At 42.9% G+C, this 20,658-nt stretch overlaps 1 protein-coding gene across 1 annotated transcript in view; it reads left to right on the forward strand.

The window, feature by feature from the left end:
- Window positions 1-20,658, forward strand: part of CHUK (component of inhibitor of nuclear factor kappa B kinase complex) — a 90,376-nt gene that overhangs the window by 48,638 nt on the left and 21,080 nt on the right. The window contains exons 11-17 of the mRNA XM_073596755.1: window positions 9,457-9,559; window positions 10,538-10,661; window positions 10,999-11,150; window positions 13,178-13,239; window positions 14,547-14,656; window positions 17,054-17,103; window positions 17,200-17,296. Of these exons, the coding sequence (XP_073452856.1) occupies window positions 9,457-9,559; window positions 10,538-10,661; window positions 10,999-11,150; window positions 13,178-13,239; window positions 14,547-14,656; window positions 17,054-17,103; window positions 17,200-17,296 (698 nt within the window). The remainder of the gene's footprint in view (window positions 1-9,456; window positions 9,560-10,537; window positions 10,662-10,998; window positions 11,151-13,177; window positions 13,240-14,546; window positions 14,657-17,053; window positions 17,104-17,199; window positions 17,297-20,658) is intronic.

Below are 20,658 nucleotides of genomic sequence, written 5' to 3' on the forward strand. Positions count from 1 at the left end.
CTCTTGTGAATAAAGGAGGGGTTGTACGAGGCTGGGAAGTGTGACCCTTGTAATAGCAAGACGTCTGCTTTTTGGGTATGATTAAACTGTAAAATTTTCCAGCGTTTAACAGGGGAGTTAATTCCTTGAACGTTATGGGAAGATATCTGCAAATTCAAATTACATGATGCAACCTTAGCCTTGGATCAGAGAGGGGGAGAGCTCAAAGGAAGGTAAACATCTCACCACAAGCAGAAAAGGGTCCCCATAGAATGAAGTCTTTCTAGATGCTGAGATGTCTCGTTCTTGTCCATTGGAGTAGAAGGAGCTCCAGGAAAACATTGGAAGGGCATTAGCAAAGGAGGAGGAGAAGAAAATAGAGAATGCATCAATAAAAAGCATATTAAACATTTCAGCCCAAAACCCTTTCAGATTGAGAAGGGACCGGCCACTTCTCAAGCCAAACCCTACAAAAAGAAACTTCCACCTAAACCGGGGGGAAGAAATCTGTCTCCGAGAGGGGTTAAATACTTCTCGAAAACAGATGAAGGCACATTGGGACCTCACCAGTCACCCCACCTTGGAAAAAACCTACAAATTTAATGATAACAGAGCTTTGCTTTTTGTAACTTATATCCACCGTACCTGAGGGACTGCACTACTGCCCCCCCCCCCCCCCCCCCCCCCCACTAACAGCGTGCAAGCCCATGAATTGAGATGCAAACATGGGGGCATCCGCCAACAGAATGCATCCCCGAGGGCCTGCCCTATAACCTGTGGAGGGAAAATATCAGAGTCCAGAGAGAATCTTTGCGCTGGGGAAAGCTGCAGGATAAACCGTGTAGGATAGTGCTGATTCTTTCCCCAATCAAAACCAGTGGCAGTTGTGCTGCAATTAAGATATCAGTTCTTTTCTAAAGCTTAACATATGGGTGAGCAATTAACAAACTAAGAAAAAAAGGGGGTTGAATCGCGCTAAAACAGATTGGTGATCATACACATCATCACCAAACCAAATATTTAGAGCTAAGTGAAGAGCTCCCCTTTAGTGTATACATAATATACAAAACACATGTCAAATGAATAATCAATCCAAAAATAAAATGTTCAACGTGATAATAAAAAGTCCATGTATAAAAAATAAATCACCCAAGTGATATGAAAGTATCTTAAAAAAGTTCCAAAAAACATAAATTCTTGCTGTGAGAAGAAAAAAAACGTGCTTGCTCCACCACCGTGAAATCAGACTGACCGCTTACCAGAAACTCGTGATCCCCCGTTACAGAGGATCAGAGAAAGCTGTTTGTTAATACTGCTTCGAACCACGACCAATGGATCAGAGACCTTATACCGAAATGGGACATCAAAGACTGCAGGGTCAGGCTAAAGAGGTTCACACTGACAGGTACTCGGACATCAGCCCACAGCATTGCAGATACAGTCATAGAAGGAAAAAAAGGCTCCATATAGTGTAAAATCATTGACTTTATTGAATAAGTAAAAAGTTAAACTCACATGTTAGTAGACAATAGTAGGCATGTAGTGTAGTCTGGAGCGCTGGCCGGAAGCTCACAGACAGCCCGTCCTACTGGAAACAACAGCAGCAATGGGAGGTGACGAGAACATATGCCTTATTTGGTTTGGTGATGATGTGTATGATCACCAATCTGTTTTAGCGCAATTCAACCCCCTTTTTTTCTTGTTTAATTTCACTGTGTTTGTGTTACATAGATGAATCGCAGCTATAATTGTTATTGTTTATGAACAGTATTTCACTGTAGCACAGTTATTCCCCTCATTTTTCTTATCACGTTTTGAACACATTAATTGCAGCTTGGCGACTGGCTCATACCAGTATGTATATTTTCGAATTCCGGGCAAAAAGAGTGGTAGACACTTCAGGTGTTTTTGATTCTACCCTATTATCTTTAGACTCAGGAATTAGTGGTCTCTTTATGAGACTGAAAAATCTGACAACATCGGAGACACATACCCAGTGGGACATTGCCTTCCTTGAAACGTACATCAGGGAGGCCATGGTCCCGAGAAGTCTGCGATGGGAGGTCCCCCCTCAGAAGGGTGACCCAGACTTGGAGGGTTGGTTCAAACATTTCAATGACTCAGGAATTGGCCTTCTACGTTTCCTCATTCAGAGAAAGAGAGATAAACTCTTTCGTCTGGATGGGGAGATCAAGACTCTTAAGGACCAACTAGCCCCTCATATTAATAGTGAAGAATATAAGGAACACTCCAAGGGTCTCTTAAAAATATTGGAGAAGGAAGATAGGGATCAAAAAGCCAAAAAGAGAAAGAAATATACCAGAGACAAGCAAGATTACCAGTCTGGGTTTGTGTTTATCTGGCAAAAAAAACTTGCCTCAATTGAGGAAGAAAACAGGAGGATGGACACACAATCACAAGATCCTGTTCCTCCCAGTGGTACACCTGTTCTACCTCAGGAGAGACAAGCGACTCGGCACACACCCAGGAGGGATTTCCGTCCTATCGCCATGGGGAAAAAATCTAAAGGTCATAGAGATAGATTGAGTCATGGCCCTGGGGGTACTCCCTCTAGGGGACTACCGGGGAATTCTAGATATGATTACTATGGGGATTCAAACCCTGGTCATCATGCACAACCATATGATATCCCCCTACTAATTGGGGAAGCTCATCATGGAGTCCTAACCCTCTTAATTACAATATGAGACCCAACCAGCTCCCTTATGGTCCCTCTTCTGATGGTTATGCAAATTTGGTCCCGTTGCAAAATCGGTTCTATCCTCTGTCCGACCTGGATACCCCCAGACACCGGAGAAATAATACCGATGGTTACAGACAGAATTACCCTATGAGGAACCGGAGTACTCATTATCCTGTAGATTCCCGACGGGATTGTACCTATTCTGGTCCACCACAATACCCTGGTCCCGCCGATGGCAGAAACAATCAAAATTGGGGTTTTCCCAGGGATTCACGGACAGCCAAACGCCCCGTAGAACGAAAAGAGGAGTCAGAGGGGGGAGGCGGGTCCAGGCATCCAAAAAGAAAAAGGACCTAGGAACTGGCATTTTCAATTTATCTAAACAAACTCTAACTGATCCCGAGAAGAAACTGTTGGATAAAGGTTTGAAATTTGCTCCACCTAGGAGCTTGAGCAAGTTTCAAACCTTTTATGGATGTGCACAAATTCACTCGAAAGTTGCACATTAAATGTTATATGTTATCTAACCCTATGAATGGGGTGGGTAATGTAATGAGAGGAGAATACCAACATTCCAACCTCTCTAATGCCTCTCTTTTCAATCCTCCTGACACCGTGGCTCCGGCCATTCGGGTATTTAGGGATGTTGTCCTCCGCGACCTTGAGCAGATCAGGGTCAAGAATTTGCATAAGGATCTACAAGTTGGATTGGAATCCCTTTGTCACAACAAATCCCTTGTCATTAGACCAGCTGACAAGGGTGGGGGGATTGTAATCCTAGATCGTTGTGACTATCAGAGGGAAATGCATCGGTTGGTTGATGACACCGAGACTTACACGGTTTTACAAAGAGACCCTCTTGTCAGATATAAAAAGGAGCTTGAATCTATCGTAGAGGTTGGTTTCCAGAGAGGTATATTAAATTACAAGGAAGGATGATTTCTGGTACCCAGTGCACCTCGCACTCCGGTCATTTACTACCTCCCGAAGTTCCATAAGGATCCGGTTTGCCCCCGGGACGTCCCATTGTGAGTGGGATAGATTCTATCACGTCCCGGGTGGGCAAATATATCGACCATTTTTTTGCAACCTTTGGTCTCTAGGATACCTTCATTTATCAAGGACACTAAACATGTGATTAATTTGCTTTCCAACATTTCCCTTAAGGAGGGACTTTGGATGGTGACGGCCGATGTGTCTTCATTGTACACTATTATCCCTCACCACCTGGGTTTCCAAGCGGTGGAGCTGTTTCTCACCCGTGACTCTGGCTTACCTCCTGTACAAATTAATTTCATCATGGAACTTTTGCATTATGCCGCTAGCCATAACTTGAGAACCAGTTTTACCACCAAGATCGGGGTGTGGCCATGGGGGCAAAATATGCTCCGAGCTTGGCCAACCTTTTCATGGCCAAGTGGGAGGAGGACGTCGTTGATGCACCCAGGAGATCGGAGGTGCTCCTGTGGGCCAGATACATTGACGACGTCCTCCTGTGGGATGGTTATGAATCGGAGCTACAGAACTTCATGACATCTCTAAACGATAATAACAGGGGTATTAGGTTCAATTTTGAGGCCAGTCGTGACACTATCCACTTTCTGGATCTGAAGATCCAGATAGTGGAGGACCATTTTGTGACATCAACTCACTTCAAGGTGACCGACAGGAACTCTTACATCCCGGTGGATAGTTGTCACCACGAGCCTTGGCTCAGAGCTATCCCCCAGGGCCAATTTTTACGTCTGAGACGAAATTGCTCAGACATTACTACCTTTGATGAACAAGCATCCATTCTTATTTATTACATGAACCTCGGTAGGGGTGGTCTATCACTTACAGTGCCCCTGTGGGCTTCAGTATGTGGGGAGGACCAAAAGGGCATTGCGGGTTCGTCTACGAACATATAGGGAATATTAAGAGAGGCTATGACAAGCACCCTGTGTCCAGACACTACGACCAGGTACATAATAGGGACCCCTCCAATACCCTGTTTGTGGGTATTGATAAGTATAAACCACATTGAAAAAAGGGCAGAGCGACGTGTTCTCATCACCTCACATTGCTGCTGTTGTTTCCAGTAGGACGGGCTGTCTGTGAGCTTCCGGCCGGCGCTCCAGACTACACTACATGCCTACTATTGTCTACTAACATGTGAGTTTAACTTTTTACTTATCCAATAAAGTCAATGATTTTACACTATATGGAGCCTTTTTTTCCTTCTATGACCGTATCTGCAATGCTGTGGGCTGATGTCTGAGTACCTGTCAGTGTGAACATCTTTAGCCTGACCCTGCAGTCTTTGATGTCCCATCTCGGTATAAGGTCTCTGATCCATTGGTCGTGGTTCGAAGCAGTATTAACAAACCGCTTTCTCTGATCCTCTGTAACGGGGGATCATGAGTTTCTGGTAAGCGGCCAGTCTGATTTCACGGTGGTGGAGCAAGCACGCTTTTTTCTTCTCACAGCAAGAATTTTTATGTTTTTTGGAACTTTTTTAAGATACTTTCATGTCACTTGGATGATTTATTTTTTATACGTGGACTTTTTATTATCACTTTGAACATTTTATTTTTGGATTGATTATTCATTTGACATGTGTTTTGTATATTATGTATACACTAAAGGGGAACTCTTCTCTTAGTTCTAAATATTTGGTTTGGTGATGATGTGTATGATCACCAATCTGTTTTAACGCGATTCAACCCCCTTTTTTTCTTATTTAATTTCACTGTGTTTGTGTTACATAGATGAATTGCAGCTATAATTGTTATTGTTTATGTATTTCACTGTAGCGCAGTTATTCCCCTCATTTTTCCTTATTAACGAACTAGCAGAATTCAGAAAAACGGTGCAAACCTATCCATTCCAGTTGACCAAGGAGGGCCTCCTGGGGGATTAGTAACCTAACCAGTCAAAAATCTAAATAAAGTGTGATAACCGTCACAGTGAGTGGATGTGTTTCCAAAGATCAGATCGAGGGATCTAAGAGGATGGGCAGCCTCTTCGGTCCGGAAGTCGTCATCATGGCGAGTGAAAGTCCTTTGACCTCTTGAGTTGTTGTTTCTGCCAAATTAGAGTCAGGGGGCTTGGTGGGGATGGTCGTTTGGAAGAAGATGCCCCTCTGTAGGAGGGAAGTTGTGGGAGTTCCTGGGTGATCAGCCAAGGTGTAAGAGCAATCTCTTGCCCTCCATAAATGATAAGTTGTAGGCCTTATTCCGGTAAGAAACGTTCAGGCGTAAAGGAAAGGCCCATCTATGTGCGATTTCTTTTTGAGCCAAAACTTGCAGCAAATGTTTTAAAGAGCGCTGCTTTTGGATTGTGTATGTTGAGAGATCCGCAAAGATCTGTACTGGGTGCTCCAAAATGAGAAGCTGTTCAGAGTTACGAGGTGATTTCATCACTTTCTCTTTTACCTCATAGAAGTGCAGTTTGACTATAATGTCCAGAGGAAGGCCATCCGATCATACTGGTTGTAGGGCCCTATGTGATCTGTCCAGCTCCAGTCGGTGCTCTGGGATGTCAGGGATTAAGTCCTTGTTGAACGCTCGGATTGTTGGATGCAGTTCTTTAACTGACTCGGGGAGGCCACAGATTCTGAATTTGTAGCATCCCGACCTGTTTTCCAAGTCGTCAATTTTAGATATAGCTGCTTCTAATTGATCAGTAAGGTCCTGGATTCTGGAAGAGGTCTGGTTAACTTTAGCGACTGTTTGGTCAGTTTTCTTTTCCATGAATTCTATCCTTGCCCCAATATGTTGGAGTTCAGTGTGGATCGAGGCGGTGATCTGTGCTGCTGTCTGCGATAGTCCCCTGGCTAGCATTTGAGAGAAAGCTGCCATCATAGAAGGGATATCATGTAGAATGGGGGGATTGTTGTGGGTTTCCTGCCCCCATGACTCTGGGCTGGCTAAGAGATCATCCATATGAGTCAGATTGATGCCTCTCACTGATCTTCCTAATAAAGATTCTGTGGAAGCTGGAGAGGGTGCTGTCTGTAATGGGGTACTCACTGTGCCCTTCTCATGCAGTGGACTGGCAGCGTGTTTGTTGTTCTGGTCCGCTATGGATACACCACTCACATTTTTGTAAATATTTTATTATCTTTTCAAGTGACAATACTGAAGAAATGACACTTTGCTACAATGTAAATTATTGAGTGTACAGCTTGTATAATAGTGTAAATTTGCTGTCCCCTCAAAATATCTCCACAGCCATTAATGTCTAAACTGCTGGCGACGAGTGAGTACGGCCCAAAGTGTCAATATTTTGTGTGGCCACCAATATCTTCCAACACTGCCTTAACCCTCTTGGCAGTGCCGGGACAAGGTCATCCAGCGCCCAGGGCAAAGATTCCAAACTGTGCCCTCCCCCCACCATTATATGCGAGCTTAGGGGGTCCTACCCCCAGCAGTCATCTGCTTGTCAATAGGAGGAATTTTTTTAAAAGGGGGAGTCATCGCAAAAACTGAGGCTGTGCATAGTGGGAGACCCCTGTGGCAGAGAGGAGATAGAGAGCACAGCCTCCTGGCTCTCTACTGCTCTCACTGATCCCAGCGCTTGGCTGACAGGAGTAGGGAGTAGTGATGCCGCTGTCAGAATGGCAGCACCCCCATCCCTGCAGTATACAACTGCGCCCAAGGGCAGCCTCCCCTCATGCCGATCCCTTGTCCCAGCTCAGCCTCTTGGGCATGGAGATCACCAGAGCTTCACAGGTTGCCACTGGAGTCCTCTTCCACTCCTCCATGACGACATCATGGAGCTGGTGGATGTTGAAGACCTTGCTCTCCTCCACCTTCTGTTTGAGGATGCCCCATAGATGCTTAATAGCGTTCAGGTCTGGAGACATGCTTGCCAGTCCATCACCTTTACCCTCAGCTTCTTTAGCAAGGCAATGGTTGTCTTGGGGGTGTGTTTGGGGTCATTATCATGTTGGAATACTGCCCTGCGGCCCAGTCCCTGAAGGGAGGGGATAATGCTCTGCTTTAGTATGCCACCGTACATGTTGACATTCATGGTTCCCTCAATAAACTGTAGCTCCCCACTGCCGGCAGCACTCATGCAGCCCCAGACCATGACACTCCCACCACCATGCTTGACTGTAGGCAAGACACACTTGTCTTTGTACTCCTCACCTGGTTGCCGCCACACACGCTTGGCACCATCTGAACTAAATAAGTTTATCTTGGTCTCAGCAGATGGCAGGACATGGTTCCAGTAATCCATGTCCTTAGTCTGCTTGTCTTCAGCAAACTGTTTGTGGCCTTTTTTGTGCATCATCTTTAGAAGAGGCTTCCTTCCGGGATGACAGCCATGCAGACCAATTTGATGCAATGTGCGGCATATGGTCTGAGCACTGACAGGCTGACCCCCCACCCCTTCAACCTCTACAGCAATGCTGGCAGCACTCATACGTATATTTCCCAAAGACAACCTCTGGATATGACGCTGAGCATGTGCACTCAACTTTTTTGGTCGACCATGGTGAGGCCTGTTCTGAGTGGAATCTGTCCTGTTAAACCACTGCATGGTCTTGGCCACCATGCTGCAGCTCAGTTTCAGGGTCTTGGCAATCTTCTTATAGCCTAGGCCATCTTTATGTAGAGCAACAATTCTTTTTTCAGATCCTCAGAGAGTTCTTTGCCATGAGTTGCCATGTTTAACTTCCAGTGACCGATATGATAGAGTGAGAGCGATAACACCAAATTTAACACACCCGTTCCCCATTCACACCTGAGACCTAACACTAACAAGTCACATGACACCGGGGAGGGGCCATGGCTAATTGGGCCCAATTTGGACATTATCACTTAGGGGTGTACTCACTTTTGTTGCCAGTGGTTTAGCCATTAATGGCTGTGTGTTGTTATTTTGAGGGTACATCAAATTTACATTTATACAAGCTGTACACTCACTACTTTACATTGTAGCAAAGTGTATTTTCTTCAGTGTTGTCACATGAAAAGATATAATAAAATATTTACAAAAATGTGAGGGATGTACTCGCTTTTGTGAGATACTGCATGTTGCTAGTAGGGAGTAATGAAAAAAGAAACGAGGTTCACTAACAGTGGATTTGCACTTTAAGGCTGAAGGCAAATATCTTTTGAAAGACACAAACTAAAGTGCTGTAAATTAACTCCTGCACACTTTATTTAACAAGGCTGGACTTACAGTAGGTTTCCTTCAAAATGGTTCACTCTTCTTTTCTTTTATCATTTTCATTGTGTTACATTGGAACGCTTCACTTTGTATAATTCTAGTTTACTGTATGCTTTTTATTGTTTAAGCAATAATTTCTGAACTTCTTAGAGTGTAGTAGTGGTTTTGTCGTTTTAAAAGGTTATGTAAAGGTAATTATCCAGTAAATGCCACCTGTTTCACTATGTAGCAGAGAGAAAGATAGAGGTTTGTCGCTGCAAACTGTCCCTTTCCTAAATAGTATGTGTATAGGTCAGACATTGCCTCTTAGCTACCATTCATTTTTCCCTCACAAGTTGTACGACTGGATCACAGGATGTACATTTCTTCTCTAGCTTCTGAAATGTCACATCTGGTGTTTAGAGAGGCTGCGCTATTTTTGTAAGAAGATAATGTTGACCTATCCTGTTTGATAATGAGGGTCTTGTGAGCTGCAGATTATTCTTAGTAGTGTTACTACGTTCTGTACTTTTAAAGAAGACATTATTTTTTTTTATCTTATATGTAGAAGAATAAGAGTTTTAAACATATTAATTATGTCCTGTTTTTTTTTTTTCTCATTTCCTACACAGAGAGGTTGGGACAGTTACATGGTATATTTGTTTGATAAGAGCAAGACTGCTTACGATGGACCCTTTCAACCAAGAAACCTTTCAGAATGTGTTAATTATATTGGTAAGTTAATATATGGTGCCTTACAGCCCCAGTCAAAGTCTTTTTAGTTTAGTTCTAGCATAGGGAAAGACAGGGTTATACTTTACTTCTGTACTTCATTGGGGTGATTTCTTCTCCCCTTCTGTGCTGGTGACCGTTTTGTGACTTGGAAAGGAACATGATGGGAACTTTCCAACGTAGAAAGAGCCCAATGGAGTCCTGGTAGAGGCTTGAATCCTTTCCCACTTTATCCAAAAGCATTTGGACTGGATTTCAACTTCAAATCATTAGCTTTGTCACGATAGCTAGAGATAAATGGGGGAGGGGGACCCTTGAAATAACTTTCTGGTTTTAAAGGACCCCTGCTAAAAACTCCTATATCTACAACTCATGATCATTGGCGTCAGTGGGAATTTTCTGAGAGGCAAGGAATTGCTCAATTGCTCAAGGAACCCCTAGCAACCTCTGAAAGAACCCTAGGGTTTCATGGAACCCTGCTTGATGAACCCTGTTCTAAGGGGGTGAGCTAGCCACTGGATGGTGTCGATTTTAGCTATTTTTTTACCTAGTAGTTGCTTGATTGCATACTATCAGACCTGCGTCTGAAACAGTAATCAAGCAACTAATCAAGGCAGGTAAAGTTTTGCACCATCCAGTGGCCAGCAGGGAGGAACATACTCATGTAAAGGAGTCGGGAATGTGTTCTCTCACTTGGCTCATTATTCGCCACTTACACCTGTAGTCTCTGCAATCAATGTATCTAAACAGGTGGCTACAAAGAGATAATTCAGAATTGAAACTTAAAACATATATGTAATTTTTAATTTATTTTTATTTTTTTACTTTATTTACAATTTAAGCTTTTTGGGTGATACTGTAATCTTTACATTGATTTTTTTTATTGATTTTTTTAGTGCTTTAATCTATTTTGTGCCTGTTTAACCATGAGCATTGATCACACATAAAAAAACAAAACAAATGTTTTTCATTTTTATATAGTACAGGACAGCAAAGTTCAGCTTCCCTTACTACAGCTGCGCAAGGTATGGGCAGAGGCTGTTCACTATGTGTCTGGGCTGAAGGAAGACTATAGCCGCCTTTTTCAGGGGCAAAGAGCAGCAATGTAAGTATTCAGCATCCATTTCTATCTAGAGCAGGCTATACAGGTAGTCAAAAAATATGATTGACAAGATTAAATATAGGGGTGAATCTCCCAACCAAAGATACAGACCGCAAAAAGCCTCCCTGCTTTATGCAAAACAAAGAAAAAAAAGTTTTTGTTTTTGCACACAATTAGTAATAAAGTAAAACCAAGATCAGAGGGGCACACAGATTAGGCTTTTCTGTGGCATTTGCTGTTAGGCAATTTTTTCTCTTAAAAGTTTAAAATGGCTGACCAGTTTGGTTTTACCATTCCTTTAATTGTCCTCACCTCTTCTTTTTTTTTTTTTTTTTGTTAGGCTTAGTCTACTCCGCTACAATACCAACCTCACAAAGATGAAGAATACAATGGTATCAGCCTCTCAACAATTAGACGCCAAGCTGCAGTTTTTCAAGAAAAGCATTGAGATTGATTTGGAGCGCTACAGTGACCAAATGGCCTATGGAATCTGTGAGTGCATCTTCACTAACCACGTTGCCATGCATGTAGAGCTGTTTATAGCTTAACCACCAGGTGGAGCTCTATATATTTCACTTCTTATTTGCTTAAAGCAGTTCCTCCGAAAAAAAAAAAAAAAAAAAAAAAATTAAAAGTCAGCAGCTACAAATACTGCAGCTGCTGATATTTAAAATAAGGACACTTGCCTTTCCAGGGCGCCCACATTGCTGACCCGTCCCTCGGCTCCCGGGTGGAGGTGCCGCCATCTTCAGTAAGGGAATCAGGAAGTTCACAGCCTGGTTCCCTACTGCACATGCACAAGTCGCACTGCGCGTCCTGACTAGTCCCTGCTGTCTTCTGGGATCTGTGTGTCTCCCAGAAGACAGTGGGGGGATGGAGAAGGGGCCCGGACATGGCGTAGATCGTCGGAAGTGGGGGCAAATAACTGTATTAGACAGGTATCTGCTTCCCCTTAAAGGTGCCAAATGTGACACCGGAGGGGGGGAGGAACACGATAAGCGGAAGTACAAATCCACAGAGGTGCCAGCTCTGTGTTCTTTCTGTTAAAAGAACAGACAGTCTATTCAGCTGTACACATGCTCCTCAATCTTTTGACACTTAGACTGGAGAGCTCTCTCCCAGCACACAACGCTGTCTCTTACAAAGCCACCTGTAGCTTCCTGACAAAGGCTATCTTGAAGCCATTTACCACGCAAAATGCCCTAGTGGTTTAAATATTATATGTTTTGTTATATTATCCATCTATAAACCATCTCTCTATGAAATGACTGTACTAAGAATCTTCTCTGCCTCTAGATTTAAAGTAAAATTCCAGCCCAAAGCCTGGTACACACTAAGTTATTTTTTGTTCAACCCAGCAGGCTAAATGAAAAAAAACTGACAGATCGCTGTACTAACACAAGCAATGTTAGTACAACGATCTCCCCTGCTGTGCTATTGTGTTCTGACAGGGCTGCCATTGGCTGCCAGCGCTGATCAGACTCTGTCGGACAGGGAGCTGTACACACGGGCCGAAAGTCGACCGGTTACTGCTGAACCAAACATTTTCTGGACCGTTTGTATTCAGCATTACACTAGCTATGCCAAAAATGTTCCATCCCCCAATGTTACCTATCAATTCCTAACCTTCGTAAAATAACATCAGTATACTCACCTAGTTTTAGTCCACTTCAGTTCGGTCATGTGACCTTGCAGCTCCGGCTCCAATCTGTCAGTGAGCGGCAGCTGCAGGAGAGAGGAGGGAACGCCAACAATGGCTGGGATATGGGAGCCTATGAGGTGAAGTCATGGCTCCCGCAATTCCCAGCTGTTAAGCGCTTCCTCCTCTCCCCCGCAGTTTCCAGTCACTAACACGGGGGATCACGTGATCTGACTGCACTGGATTAAAAATAGGTAAGAACTCACATCTTTTTACACAGGCTAAGCAAGATGGGATGTTGGGGGGGGGGGGGGGGGGGGGGGATGGCGGCAGGCATTTTAAAGCATAGTTATTGATAGGCTGGAATTCCACTTTAAACCTTTTTTTGGAAGTCTGATTTAGATTGATGATCTGTCAGAGAGAGAAGACCTAATGGCTCAGATTGTAGGAAGCAAATACACCCTCCATGCATGGTAATAGATTTCTGTAACCTGGTTGCAGTGGATTACGTAGAACACGCATTGGGTTAAAATGTGTGGACTTTATGACTTTAATTTGCCTATTTTGCAGTGTTTCCTTGCTTTCATTAGCAGTTCACCTATAGTTTTCACTTATTGCTGGGCATTCCTAAACAGACAAAGTCAACTTGCCCATGCAGGGAAAAGCGACAGTGCATTTGTAAAGGGCCCTCCCAACCCAAGTTAATACTTTCCTTACCAGTGCCTCAGTGACATATTTTTCAGTTGCCTGTCAGCTTGACTGATCTAAAAGATTCTCACACCTTTTTGCAGTAATCTGAAAAGCATTACAGACTTTAGAGCAGATTGTTTTTTTTAGCCATTAGGCCAAAAGACTAATGAACCTTTTCTCTACTTGGCAGCTTCAGAGAAGATGCTGAGAGCTTGGAAGGAGATGGAGGATCGAGCGGTAGGATGTGCGAAGGTAATATTTGAACCAACTAGGCTGTCCCTCATAAACGAATAACGTTTTTCTGAAGATGTTTATTTGTATATAGGTGAGGTATGGCAATTTGTCCTATCCACCAAAAGCTGATATTTCAGTATGTTAAAAATCTTACCTAATTAGGGAATATTATCTGGATTGTTTTGCCTGTCATTGCTTTTTGGATTTGGTGCTGCTTTGGAGCAAACCCGCTAGGTGTCAAGGGAAAGCTGTATATAAAATATTTTTCAGTTTCCTGCCACTCTCTGCTTTCCCCTTGATTTCTTCCCATTTGTTCGTTCTAAAGAAGGGATTGAGTATGACACTTTAGCTTTTGTTGCCATTTTTTACATCCAAACTGTCAACTCAAATCTTTAAAGCGTTACTAAACCCAGATCCTGCATTCACTATATCTGGTCTAACACACAATACACAGAACATGGAAATTGAATTATTTAGTAATAACAAACGGATAAATACTTTTTCTCATCAGCAGTATATAGCAGCCTTGTGACTTGTATCAGTTCCTAGTAAAGCTTGTAGGAGGCATTTTCATTCTTCCCTGATCCTCTGTCTGGACAGTGCTGATTGTCCCTGTGCTGATGATCGTCCCTGTGCTGATCACATGCACTCTCCCAAGAAAAAAAAAACTCTCTTGCAATACACACCAAGTTTTTAGCAGACAGCGGTCTGAAGTCACAGAGCCGGTCCAGGCTGGGAAAAGATCGTCTGGTCGGGATCCTCCCAGAAGCCCAGACCAGCACCTGGCTTAGCCTCTCAACGAGCCGCTGAGAGGCTGAGCCAGCCACTCCCGCCCCCTCCACAGCCCAGCCCAGGTTAGGGGTCAGAGCAGTCAGTGGTGACTGACAGTCACCAATTGTCCGCTCACGAAGCTGTGAGAGCCAAGCAATTAGTGGTGTTTGTTATCAGTCTAAGAGCCGTATGGGGACAGATGCAGCATCAGACTGATGCTGCATGCACCTAGGTAAGTATGATCCTTGAAAAACAAAAGACAAAACCTGAACTTCTCTTTTAAAGGTGACCATAGACATACAAAGGAACGCAGTAGTGCAGACATGACCTGTCTACGCAGAGGCACCTGTATGCCTACATGGTCCTAAACCTGTATGTTTCACCAGACACACCGGTCTAGTTAGCAAAGGTTGTTTCCCTGAGAACGGTTGGCTGGCAAGTGTCCACTGGCATAAACCTGAGATAACTTCATGTCAATGGCCAGATTCAACTTTGTGTCTATATCTCTTCTTTGTAAATTGTAAATATTCTATTGTATTGCTCTGAACTCACAGGCTGGACAAATTTCCTTTCTGGATGACCAAATAATGGGACTCCACACTGAGATAGTTGAACTACAGAGGAGCCCTTATGCACGTAGACAAGGCGATGTCATGGAGCTCCTGTAAGTTCACATTGAGCAGTTTTTGCTTGTTTGTATGTATGCCTTTTTGTTGCTTGGTTAGATTTCACCACTATTTATTTTTTTGTGACTTACCACAGAACCCACTGGCACCACTACTCAGTGCAGCCACTTCTCTCTATTTTTCCCTCTGCTAGCTGTAGGTTACACAGAGAATAGCGTTTAAACTTCTAACTCACAAAACTTCCCTAACCTAAAAGGCTTGACTGACTAAGAGTAATTATTTATTATAACAACATAACTTATTTTACCTCCTGATAATTATCTTCTAAAAATGTTCAATTCACCGACCTTAATGTCACCAAGATGTGTAATCTTTATTTTTTTTTTGTTCTAAAACCCTGTTTTTTTCACAAAATGTTATTTTATCCTAAGAAGTGTTATTTTTGTCACCACCTTACCTGGAAAAGTTTTCCTTTTCTCCCCCATAGATAGTTATAGACCCCCCTCAAGTATCACCGCCCTGAAGCTGGCGTTATTTTGAGGGGTGATGACACGAACAGTAATAATAAAGCACTGGTAGTGGTAAAATACCAATACTTACAGAGCTGACTAAAATGTGTAATGTGAATTGAAATCTGAGAGTTATGAAGTAAATAAGACATATTATTTGGGAAAAAAATAAAATAGAATGCATTAGGGTGAAAAACTTTACAACTCCTTTAATGGGAGTGCTGATTGGTACTTTAAACAAGCTGCTAGCAGGTTTCAGCACTCCTAACCGCTTGTTTAACCACTTCAGTACTGGACGCTCTCACCCCCTTCCTGCCCAGGACAATGTTCAGCTTTCAGCGCTGTCACACTTTAAATGGCAATTGCACGTTCATGCAACACTGTGCCTAAATAAAATTTGTATCATTATTTTCACACAGAGCTTTCTTTTGGTGGTTTCTAATTTTTGCTAAAGACTGAAAAGTTAGAAAAAAAAAGAAGTTTTCTTTGTTTCTGTCATAAACTTTTACAAATAAATAATCTTTCTTCATAAATTTAGGCCAAAATGTATTCTGCCACATATCTTTTGTGAAAATAACCAAAATCTTATTATTATTTAGTCTTTAGGAAAGTTCACAAACTATGGAATATATCTGAAAATTGATCAATCCTGATGTACTGACAGCCTCATTTCTTGAGGCACGGAAATGCTAGAACAGTACAGTAATACCCCCCAAATGACTCTTTTTTGGAAGGTATTTAGTAAGAGGCATGACAAGTTTTTTTAAGTTGTAATTTTTGTCACTAATTTTTTGAAAATTAATAAATGTAAAAAAAATTTGTGTTTTTTATTTTTATTTTTTTAACATACTGTCACCAGTGCAGTACAGCGTCATCATATAACAGATGTGGCAGTGATCAGGGACGCTGACTGGTGACGGTATGTAACAACAACAAAAAAAATTAAAATTACTTTTTTTTTTTTTTTTTTTATTCACACATACGTTGACCAGAGCAATACAATACCATAGTATCACTGTACTACTCTGGGGAGGTAATCAGGATTTTTTTTCACTCTGATTGCTTATAGCAGTGAATTTTACTGTTATAAGCAAGCATTTTTACTGAATGAAATAGATTCATTCAGTGTGGATTGTTGTGATTAGCTGTGATTGGCCACAGATAATCACATGGTACAGATGGGCTGAGATTGGCCCTGCCTGTACCATGTGATCACTGTGACCAATCACAGCTAGCAACACAATTGTACATAACGAATGGCATGAATTGAAGCAATTCATTGTTTACAATTGTCATGTGATCTGCTGTGATTGGTCACAGCGATCACATGGTTCCAGCAGCAGGGGGTACACTGATCAGTCTTAATGGGAGTGCTGATTGTCACTTTAAACAGGCTGCTAGCAGGCTTCAGCACTACTTGAGGCATGTTATGAAAGCCTGCTGAAGCCTACTAACAGCTTGTTTAACGTGACAGCCAGCACTCCCATTAAGATCTGTGTATAACATTTTCAAACAGGAGTTGGAGGGCAATTTAAAGGCTTAGAGAAAGCTGCTTGAAGCTTGCCAAAAGCTCACCATTCATGGTGCTCTTATACAAGCTGAAGCCCGTGTGAAACAGGCCAAACACTTTTCCTCTTACTTCTCAGTTACTAATTCTCTCTATTTGCCACTTTAGTTGCTGCAGGTTACACAGAGAATAGATTTCAGTAGTCTGACTCTAATCTACAGTCTGTCTTGAACTCTTTGAAGTGCAACTGCTCCTCCTCTGTTACTACGTCTTTGTTATCCCCTCTACTAGTTGCATGTTACACAGGAAATCGACTTCTAGGAAGGTTATCATTGCTGAACTATACCTGTGCTCTCATGTTTTTCTAACTCTTGTTAAGTGTCTGAGTAGATTGTGATGTATAATATATTTTCTCCCAGGGAGCAGAAGGCTATCGACTTATACAAGCAGTTAAAGCCTCGGCCTCCAGGTGTGTGATTGTGATATCTGTGTAGATACATTTTTTTTATTTTTTTTAACAAGATGTTGATATTTTATCTAATGCTGGCAATCCATTTCTTTTAAGATAATGCTTACAGTGATAGTACCGAAATGGTGAGAACCATTGTGTTGACCGTACAGGGCCAGGATAAAGTTTTAAAGGAGCTATTTGGACATTTGAGGTAAGCTTAACCATTTCAGCTCTGGAAGATTTTACCCCCCCCCCCCCCCCCCTTAATGACTAGGCCATTTTTTGCAATATGGCACTTCATTGCGTGGTTGTGTGATGCTGTACCCAAATAACGTTTTTGTCCCCCCCCCCCCCCCCCCCCAAATAGAGCTTTCTTTCGGTGGTATGTGATCACCGCTGCAGTTTTTCTTTTTTGCACTATAAACAAAAAAAGACCCACAATTTTTCTGCTATAAAACATATCCAATAAAAAAAATGTAAAAAATCTAATTTCTTTATCAATTTAGGCCAATATGTATTCTGCTACATATTTTTGGTTAAAAAAAAGCCCAAAAAGCATATATTGGTTTCCAAAAATTATATCGTCTACAAGCTATGGAATATATTTATGGAATTTTTTATTTTTATTTTTTTTCACTAGTAATGGCGGCGATCAGCGACTTATAGTGTGACTACGATATTGCGGTGGGCAAATCGGACACACACTTTTTTGGGAACCAGTGACAGCAATACAGTGATTGGTGCTTAAAATATGCACTGGCACTGTACTAATGACACTGGCTGGGAAGGAGTTAACATCAGGCGGATCAAAGGATTAACTGTGTGCTTAGCCTGTGTTTTAGTACTGTGTGGGAGGTGCTTTTACTAGGGGAAGACATGGATCCTTGTCCCTGCTTTGCAGGAACACAGGATCCATGCATTCCCTACTGGCAACGGCAATCTGCTTTGTTTTATATAGGCAGACTGCCGTTCTGCCCCTGTACCGAATGATCGGCGAGTGCCGGCGGACATCAAGTCCGCAGTACCCGCTTATCGGCTCCCGCTGTGTATAATCACAGCAGGAGCAAGCCAGCGCACATTCGCGCCCGCTACACGGAACAGCCGGATATATACGTGATCCGGCACACAGCTGCTGGCCTGTAGCATTAAAACTGCTATGGGGTGGACATCAACTGGTAAATGTTGCTTAAAGCAAGTTCCTGCAAAATACTACAGCTGCTGACTTATAATAAGCGGTAACTTACCTGTCCCAGGGTCCAGCGATGTTGGGGAACGAAGCCCCGCTCGTCTCCCCCTCCTCTCAGCGGCGCCGGTTTTGTCACTGTGGGCGCCTGGCTGTGGCTTCACAGCCGGGCACGCACTGCGCATGCATAAGCAGAGCTGCACGCTGTGACTGGCCGGGCAATCATCTGGAACCTGTGACGTGTCCCAGATGATTGCCGAGAGGGAGGGGGAGAAGTGAACTTACTTCTGGCGCCGTAGTGCCCTGGGAGGAAGTGGGAGCTGGAACCCTCTAAAATTGTGTGTTTTTTTTGTTTTGTTTTTTGTCTGTATCTAAGGCCATCCATAGACGGAGCGAACTTCTTTACTGCAACCTCGGCAGTATTGACAGGAGAATCCCTCCCGCTGAGCCAGTGTGTTCTCCCAGCAGGGAGGCAGGGGAAGCCGTCCCCGCTGGGAGAACACAGTGTTTAATGCAAGCGGCTATAACAGCTGCTAGGAATAATTGCATGTAAAGTCCGTCAGACTGACTGTACCCAAGTTGATCGATCAACTTGGGTAAATACAGCCTGCCCACACATGGTTTGAATCTCGCTGGTTCAACTGGAACCATCTATGAACGGCTTCAGAGAGATTTCCAATCCCTTCCTGGTCTGGTAGAAGGCGAGTGGAAATTGCCTCATTAGAGATACAAACAAGGAAAAAAAAAAGAAAATCTGAAGTTCTAAGGCCCCATTTACACTGATGATGACATACATGAATTTATTTGTGTTTATAGAACATTTATGAGTTACTGATTTTGAATAGCATGATTCACACATTCAGGTTACTATTGTTTACATAAGATAGAAATCTCTGCATTCAGGGGCAGATTATATACTCATTCAAAACATTGTGTTCGTTGCCACAGCGCATGAAAATGCGAGATGCTTTTTGAGCGCTGCTTTGCCACTGATTGTTAATGGCACCCCAGTGGACCCTGCTAAAACCATAGTGCATGTTAGCTGCTTATTATATTGAAAAAAAGGTGCATGCACCCTCTTGGTGTGATTTCTGTTTAAATAAATGGGCTACTCCAGCGCAGCTCACATCAATGTGGATAAAATCATGCATCACAGCCTGTGCGTTACCGCAGCGCATGGGTGTGGACTTAGACTTAAACCTCCCCATCCCTCGTCTTTTAGATTTAGTAGGAATTTTGTTGCATTTGTGTCATAATGGTTTTAGTGGACTAAATATCAAAAATACCTTCGATAAACACTAATGCAACTATCGCCGTGCATACAAAATCAATTGCATCATTGTTTTATTCTACCAGTCCTGTGCTTACAAACTCTGAAAGCGATAAGTAAAACATTCTAAAAATTGAAAAATTGCTAAAATGGTCTGGCCACTTAAGGTCAAAATGGAGTGCAGGGCCTGGTAGAAAAAGGATTAAAGCAAAATTTAGCTCCAATTTTTTATTTTTTTTTGCACAGATCCTAAAGTGGTCGTAAACTCAATAGAATTACTTTGCTGCATTAGAACCCTTATGCCCCGTACACACAGTCTGATTTTCCGTCTGAAAATGTTCGATGGGAGCTTGTTGCCGGAAATTCCGACCGTGTGTAGGCTCCATCGGACATTTTCCATCGGAATTTCCGTCACACAAAATATTTTACGACAACAAAATCCGTTGTCATAAATTCCGATCGTGTGTACAAAGTTCCACACGTGCTCGGAATCAAGCAGAAGAGCGGCACTGGCTATTGAACTTCATTTTTCTCGGCTTGTCATACGTGTTGTACGTCACCACGTTTTGGATGTTCGGAATTTCCGACAAGATTTGTGTGACCATGTGTATGCAAGACAAGTTTGAGCCAACATCCGTCGGAAAAAAAACGTGGATTTTGTTGTCAGAATGTCCAACCATGTGTACGGGGCATTAGGCTGGTTTCACATGAGCTTTCTGATCAGTTCTGCCTGTCAGTTTTTCAGGTGGACCTGATCGGACCAGCCATTCTTCTCTAGGGAGCAATGGGTGTCAGTGGACATGTGTCCACTGACACCCACCAGCATCTGATCTGATCCTGTCCGCCAAAAAACAGACGGATGGGGGATTCATTCCCAATGCGTCCGGCGGATCAAATCGGACCGCCTGTCCGTTTCTATCCGACCAGCCCATGGAGAACAGCGGGGCTGTGTCTCACGGACCCGTCATCGGCCTTCTCAGCGGGGATCAGCATAGAGAGCATTACGAATCAATGAATATGGTACTCTATTCACATTTTGTCTAACCTGTGCCATTCTGTTACAGTCCAGATAGGATAGACATAATGATGTCCCCGGTGCATGCACATATTTGCAAATATT

The sequence above is a fragment of the Aquarana catesbeiana genome, linkage group LG08, assembly GCF_042186555.1.
Source record: "Aquarana catesbeiana isolate 2022-GZ linkage group LG08, ASM4218655v1, whole genome shotgun sequence".
In the NCBI taxonomy this organism is placed as follows: Eukaryota; Metazoa; Chordata; class Amphibia; order Anura; family Ranidae; genus Aquarana; species Aquarana catesbeiana.